Source organism: Rhincodon typus, unplaced genomic scaffold (genome assembly GCF_021869965.1).
Source record: "Rhincodon typus isolate 14 unplaced genomic scaffold, sRhiTyp1.1 hic_rhity00003627, whole genome shotgun sequence".
NCBI lineage: Eukaryota > Metazoa > Chordata > Chondrichthyes > Orectolobiformes > Rhincodontidae > Rhincodon > Rhincodon typus.
This window is the reverse complement of record NW_025969265.1, coordinates 6,822-14,683: the sequence shown is the minus strand read 5'-3', so window position 1 is coordinate 14,683 and position 7,862 is coordinate 6,822. Positions and strand designations below refer to the sequence as shown.

Below are 7,862 nucleotides of genomic sequence, written 5' to 3'. Positions count from 1 at the left end.
ACACACTCACTGTTCACACTCCCTCCACACATCCCTCACACACTCACTGTACACACTCCCTCCACACATCCCTCACACACTCACTGTTCACACTTCCTGCACACATCCCTTACACACTCCAACCCTAAGGGTGTTACACATTTGTTTTTCTGTGCATGTTCTGTACAAGGAACAGGGAAGGTGGGTTAAGTGTGACAGGCAGAAATCTGTTCATTCCGGTCAAACTGAGGGCTCAGGCCCCATGATATTTGGAGTATTTCCCCTCACTCTTTCCAGCAACATTGACCTAGGATTCTCAGAATTCCCAGTCAGAATGTGAGAAACTGGGGTGGAGATGCAGGTGAGTGGGGTAGGGGGGAGCATGGCAGTGGGATAGAGGGGAGGGATGGTGATAGGGATGGGGGTTCGGGGTGGGGAATGGGGCGTCTGAGTGAGTTAATCCTGACCCCATCAAACACTCAGACAGGCTGCAGCAATCGAGAGCCTGTGATGAACAATCTGTATAACATATCACGGTCCAAACTAGGAAAGCTGACCCACGGCACCCCCTCCCACCCAGGACTCAGGGACTGCGTGTACCAGCTGGAACCTTACACAGCCCGATCCCAGCGCCCACCCATATGCAGCTGTGTTCACTAAAGTTAGGGGGTGGGGGGGGGGTTGGTGGTGGAGTGCGAGGGCACGGTCTGAGGTCTGACTTTGTGAAGATTATGGAGCCTGGGTGAGTGAACAGGAATGTCAGACACAGCATCAGCACTCCATCCTGGCTCTTGGGATGTGAAGCCCACCATAGTCAAATAGCATCCTGTGTCTGGGGACACAGGGACAGGCCTGGGGTGAGGAAGTGGGTGAACTGCATAGCTGCTCTCCAATGTCATGTACAGTCTCCAAAACAAGGCGCCAATGGACAGGAATACTCACGTGAGGTCGTCCTGATGCTGAGGGGGTTGCTTTCCTCACCATCAATGTGATAAACCACTCTGCGCAGCAAAACAGAACACACCACAGGTTAAAACCAGCTGGGCTGTGAGAGTGAGATAGAGAAAACAGAGGGAGATAGAGAACAAGACGACACAGAGAGAGAGAGAGAGAGAGAGAGACAGAAAGATAAAGAGAAAAGCAGAGAGAGAGAAAGAGGGAAAGACAGGGATAGAGAGTGTGACAGAGGCAATGACAGAGAGAGGTGGGGAGCAACCAAGATGGAGAAACAAAGGCGGAGAGAGAGAGACAGACAGTCAGAGAGGGAGATACAGAGAGGGAGAGACAGACGGACAGAGAGGGAGAGACAGAGAGAGTGAGACAGACAGAGAGAGTGAGACAGACAGAGAGGGAGAGACAGACAGACAGTCAGAGAGGGAGAGACAGAGAGGGAGAGACAGACAGACAGAGAGGGAGAGACAGAGAGAGTGAGACAGACAGAGAGGGAGAGACAGAGAGAGTGAGACAGACAGAGAGGGAGAGACAGACAGTCAGAGAGGGAGAGACAGACAGACAGAGAGGGAGAGACAGACAAAGAGACACAGAGACAGAGAGAAAGAAAGATAGTAGATAGATAGAACAAAAACAATTACTTTGAACTTACAAGGAGCAGTGGTTCAGAGAGATAGAGAGCCAGTCTATAAGACTTTCAGGGAGCAGTCACATGGCCTTATTTGTGGCCAGATCAAATTGATTGCATTTTGAATCCAGTCAGAGATTTTTGAGTTAACTCACCTGAGGAGCAGCAGCCCTTTGATGCCTCTTTCTTTCTTTGCAACTTCTGTCAGAAAAGTGTGTGAGTTCAAACCCCACTAGAACTCATCTTTCCCACTTATGGAGGGTTCCTGAAGACGATTTCAGAATCTACCTCATTGTCTTCTGCAAAGGGAATTCAACCGGCTACAACCGCTCCAGGAAATGCCCCAGTGCCAACAGCTTGTGTTTGTACAATTACCTCAGGTATCGAGCTCCTTTTAAGACAATCATAATTTCTCCCTTTCTCCCGAGTTTAACTGTGCCCTGACCAAAATACTTTTACATTAACATTTTGCAGGATTTTCAGTTTTCCTGTTTATCCTCAGACTTGTAGTTTTAGTTTTGGAGAAGGTAATGACATATTTATTTGCAGTTTCAAACTGTTTGTCAAAATCTTTGTCCCTTTGTTGAGTAAGTTTTATTTGTAATAAACAAGTTCTTCAGTAAACTTCTTTCTTGACTGACTTGTTCCTTGTACTGAACCTAATGCAGAGTCTAACACCTACATAACTGACCATACCACCACCCTGGTCACGTTAAAATGTTCTTTTGACCAGTGGAGTAATGGGATTAGGAAAGGAATCAGTTCACCATGATTATAATAGTAAAAACTGAAAGAACTGTGGATGCTGTGGAATTTGGCTGTAACAGTATTCATTGGATCTGAAACAAAAGCATAGAATTCTGGAGAAACTCAGCAGGTCACTCTGAATCTGTGGAGAGAAAAAACAGAGTTAATGTTTTGAGTCTGGTGTCTTTTAGAACTGGTTCATTCCAGAGTCAAAATGTTAACTCTGTTTATTTCTGCCTAGGAACAAGAGTGGAGCTTGTTGCAATATTTTCAATAGATCACTCAAAATAGCTCAAGGGTCACTGAAGTGCAGAATTGTAGACAGTTTATGTGAAAGAAGCAGAATCCATATTGAGCCATTTTGCTGTTTGGCTGAGTAGACACTGAACTCAACTGATTCCATGTCTTACAGCTCTGAAAGAGGTCTCAGGAATAGTTCATAGAATCCCTATAGTGTGGAAGCAGGCCATTCAGCCCATCAAGTTCTCACTGAGCATCCCACCCAGACCCACCCCTGTAACCCTGCCTTCCCCATGGCCAATCCACCTAACCTGCACATCTTTGGACTGTTGGAGGAAACTGGAGCACCCGGAGGAAACCCACACAGACAGTCACCTGAGGATGGAATTGAACCCAGGTCACTGGCACTGTGAGGTAGCAGTGCTAACCACTGACCTACTGTGCCATCATCCCTGGGTGGTCTCGATCCACCAACCTTCCAGTTAATAGCTGAATGCACTAACTCATTATGCCACACACACTGGCACTAGGTGGATAGTTATGTGGTGTTATGACACTTGAAGGAGTTCTAGGAGTCGCTTGATACAACTGAGCAAGATTAGAATTCCAGGAAAATCCTGAGGAAGTGCTAGTTTGGTGAAGCTAGCTATCTGTGAAAACCTGGGACAGTGCCTGTGAGTAATTGCTGGAGTGCAGTTTCCAAAGTCCAGAGGGACAGAATCCTAGGGAGGGAAGGGAACCAATCAAACTAGGAGTGGTTGTAGAGACAGTCCATGACAGCATAAGACTTTGTGGAATTTCAAATCCAAGTCATCAACAGTAAAAGATTGTATTCCCTTGTGAAGTTTTAATGGGATTTGATGAAACACTGTATCATTAATATCTGGCAGGTTTACTGAGAAATCAGTGGGATGTGTCTTGGCTATTTAATGTGTTCTGCGGGGTGTTTGATCACAGTTTGTTACTGAGACTTTACTCCTGTTGGTTGAGAGTGTTAAAATAGAAGTCATATCCATCTAGTAAGACTAGGTCAGCAGATACATGGGAACACCATCCCCTGCAAGTTCCCCTCCAAGCTATTCACCATCCTGACTTGCAAATATATCGCTGTTCCCTCAGTGTCGCTGGGTCAAAATCCTGGAATTCCCTCCCTAACTGCATTGTGAGTCTACATTGATCCCAAATACTGCGACTGTTCAAGAAGGCAGCTCACCACCACCTTCTCGAGGGGCAACTAGGGACAGGTGATAAATGCTGGGCCCAGCCAGCGACACCCACTTCCCATGACTGAATAAAAAAGATATATTTATTAATTATGGATTGTATTACAGTTCAAACTTTGTACAATACAGTTTATTGCTGTTTGTTCAAAGTTGTGGAATCTTGCGTCTTTATTCTCCCATTAATTCCCCCAAACTTTACCTTCTGTCTACTTTCAAAAGTTATTGGTCCCTCATCAGCTCATAACATAAACTTGGCAGCATAGTCCACAATTATAACAAGACAGGGAGACAACAGAGTGAGAAAGAATAGAGTGAGACAGAGGGAGAGGGAGCACAGAGAGAGAGAGATACAGAGAAACAGAGAAAGAGCAGAGACAGAGAGAGAAGGAGCGAGAGGGAAATAAAGTGAGGGAGACAGAGAAAGAGGAAGAGAAAGTGAGAGGGAGAAAACAGAGAGAGGGAGTGAGAGAGCGAGACAGAATGAGAGAGAGAGAAAAGAGAGAGACAGAGAGAGGGGGAATGTTTCTGGACAGGCACTAACCAATGATGAGGGGATAATGAAAGTTGGAGGGGTTTGTGGGGAGAGGTGAGTATAAGATATGGAGTTAAGAGGGAGACTGAGAGCAGGAGGAGGTGGTGAAGGGGAGTAGAGTCAGAAAATTTTAAAATAACTTTTGATGTGTCCCAGATGGAAATGACTGAAAAATGTTTGAAACAGAAGCTTTACCTCTTAAGGAGTGATCTTTAAAATGATAAAAGATTTTGATTTCATGGAGACAGAGAGAAAATGATTCTGCTTGATGGTGAAAAGCATAACCAAAGGCCATCAATATAAGATCATTATCCCCAGAAATCCAACAGGGAATTCAGAAAAAAACACCTTTCTTAGCAAGAGAAAGGCCAGAATGTGGAAAGCACTAGCACAAGGTGTGGTTGAAGCACGTGATTAGATGTATTTTGGGAGAAACGCCAGACAGGGGCAGGCAATGGCCTAATGCCTGTCAGTCAAAAACCCAGAGAATGTTCCAGGGAACCGAGTTCAACTCGAGTCATGGCAAATGGTGGAATTTAAATCCAATAAAAATCTGGAATTAGGAATCTAATGGTGACCATTGTCATATAATCCCATTTGGTTCACTAATGCCCTTTAGGGAAGGAAACTACTGGCCTACATGTGACTCCAGCCCCAATCCCAGACTCTTAGCTACCCTCTGGGAAATGAGGGATGGGCAGTAGCTAGTGTTGCCCACATCCTGTAAATGAATTTAAAGAAACAGCAGAAGGTGAGGCGGGGGAGGTTGGTGGAAGAGTGGGTGTAGACTGAATGGCCTGTTTCTAATACAACATAAAAGCTGAAAGAACTGCGGATACTGTAAATCAGGAACAAAAACAAAGTTGCTGGAAAAGCTCAGCAGGTCTGGCAGCAACTTTAACAGATCTGTTCTGAGGAAGGGTCACCAGACCTGAAACGTTAACTCTGTTTTTTCCTTCACAGTTGCTGCCAGACCTGCTGAGCTTTTCCAGCAACTTCTGTTTTTGGGCCTGTTTCTAATAGTCTGTCCTGTGTAATCCTACACCCTCTGTCTCAGACAGGCCACTGTGTCAACGCTGTGGATTCTGATACTTACTTGTATTCTGTGTTGGGTTTGAGATTTTTCAATCTGTAACCCAAGTCAAATGTTTGTCGAATACCATTAACGTTAGACACGACGCTGACCAGTCCTCGTCTGAATCGACAGATTGGCCTCACAAAACTTTCCTGTTCTGGCCCTGCAGCAGAATATGAACAAATGGTTTGAATGGGAGAGTGAAGAAGGAACACACACCGTGAAACGTACTTGGAGGATTGAGCAGAGGTTAGACATACCTGGGCCTCCTGTACTGTTTGTAACATTGACCATCACTCGCTGACTCGAGAATCTACACAAAGGCAGGGCCACAATAGCTGACATCGAACGGATATTTCCAACAATGCCATTGTCAGCTTCATTCACCAAAGAAATATTAAAAGCTGGTAATACAAAAAAGGAAAGAAAGTTTCAAAACTACTGAACAAAACTCTGGCTCCTTCGACAGGTCTCATCGTATTGCTCCAGGACCAGCTTGTGGAAAGGTTTGCGACAAAATCTTGTGAAATTATTTAATTTCTTTGTAAAATAGGTGGGAGGTGTCAACACCTTGCATGATGAGCTCCTGTGTCACATCCACAATTGGTGCTGCCTATGTAAACATGTCACACTGTAATCACAAGCTCTTGAACATATCCTGACCCTGCACTATCAGGTTCAAACTTTCCAGAAGGTGGAATGACATCGTTCTCTCAATGTCACTGGCTGAGTAATCCAGAGCTCGAGGGGGAGTCACAGGTTCAAACCCCACTTCAGCAGCTGGAGGAATGTGCATTTAATTAAACAATAAAGGTGGCCCCAGACATGGCGACATTGAGACTCATATCAAGTATTGTTAAAACTCATCAGTTCACCAAGTCCTTCAGGGAAGGAAACTGCCATCCTTACCTGGTCTGGCCTACATATGACTCCAGACCCACAGCAATGTGGTTCACTCATAACTGCCCCCTGCAATGGCCTATAGAGCCACTCAGTTTAAGGGCAATCAGAAATGGCCAAAGGTTCTGACCTTGACAGTGATGTGAAAGGCTTGATCTTTTCTGTAACAGTCAGTTACACAGAGGTTGTTTCATGTCTGAATTCAGAGATTGATTGATTCTGTCACTTCAAACCCCTTCCCCATCAAAAATCTCAGAATTAAAATGTTCAGGTGCCGTCCCCTCTCTACGGGAGGAGAAACTCCATGGATTTCACTGCCTGAGGGAGGAAAGCATGTTAAAGGTTCTTCCCCATTGATCTGACCCTTAACCACAAACCCCCACCCCCACCCCCTCACACCAGCCAAGTCCATCTACCCCAACAACACTTCAAAAATTTCCATTTGAATGTGTTTCCTGGGCCAGTTCACTTCTGTCCAATTCAACGGCTTTGTCAGAATAAAAATGAATTGGACAATGATAGATATTTTCTATTTAACCTGCTCAGAGATATTACCACAGTCTCTGGAGCAGGTGGGACTTGAACCCAGGCCACCAGTGTCCAAGGATGTATCTGTCGAGCTGACCCAATTTACAGTGCAGCATTACAGAGAACTCACCCACCAATCAGCCGCTATAAAAGCAACGATTAGACTAGTTTGAAGGGATAATTAAAATCCCTGGTAATCCCTGTTAACTCCTGGTAATCTCTGATTCTTTAGTTCTCTCTTGTGGTAGGGCAGGTAAAAAGCAGCTGGAAGCTACTAATTTTAAAGAATTTGTATTTGTACAGAGTTCCATGATGTCCTAAAGAACATTATTACCAAAGGATGATTTTTGAACTGCTGTCCTTCAACAGTATCCTGGAACTTCCTTCATGACAACATTGTGGGTGATCCTACACCACCAACACTCAGTAGCAGCAGTGTGTAACAGCTACAAGATGCACTGAAGAAATTCATCGAAGATCCTTAGACAGCACCTTCCAAACCCATGACCACTTCCACCTAGAAGGACAAGGGCAGCAGATGGGAACACCACCCCCTGCAAGTTCCCCTCCAAGTTAATCACCATCCTGACGTGGAAATATATCGTCGTTCCTTCACTGTCGCTGGGTCAAAATCCTGGAATTCCCTCCCTAATAGCAGTGTGGGCCAACCCACAGCAGGTGGACTGTAGCGGTTCAGGAAAGCAGCTCACCACCACCTTCTCAAGGGCAACTAGGGACAGGGCAATAAATGCTGGGCCCAGCCAGCGACACTGATATAATGTAAGAAAAGTAGCAGCTCGTTTACACACAGCAAGATCCTGCAAACAGCAATCTGATGATTTGTTTTGGTGATGTTGTCAGAGGGAGGAATATTGGTCAGGACACTGTGAGATAGACTGTGAGGCCCGTGTGCCTGCTATTACTGAGCAGTCAGCAGAGGGCGCTCAAACTCCATTCTTCATCAAAACCTGTGTTTCTCCCCTCATTACAAGGACAGGGGCAGGGAGTAAAGGGAAGGGAAGGGGGAGCCAGAGGGGGAGAGAGGGAAGGGGGAGAGAG

General features: G+C 45.5%; 1 protein-coding gene across 1 annotated transcript in view; it reads right to left on the bottom strand.

The window, feature by feature from the left end:
- The window catches only part of LOC125481801 (uroplakin-2-like), a 9,757-nt gene that overhangs the window by 1,318 nt on the left and 577 nt on the right, over positions 1-7,862 (bottom strand). The window contains exons 2-4 of the mRNA XM_048593707.1: positions 5,636-5,779; positions 5,397-5,538; positions 922-980 (exon numbers count right to left, since the gene is read on the bottom strand). Of these exons, the coding sequence (XP_048449664.1) occupies positions 922-980; positions 5,397-5,538; positions 5,636-5,779 (345 nt within the window). The remainder of the gene's footprint in view (positions 1-921; positions 981-5,396; positions 5,539-5,635; positions 5,780-7,862) is intronic.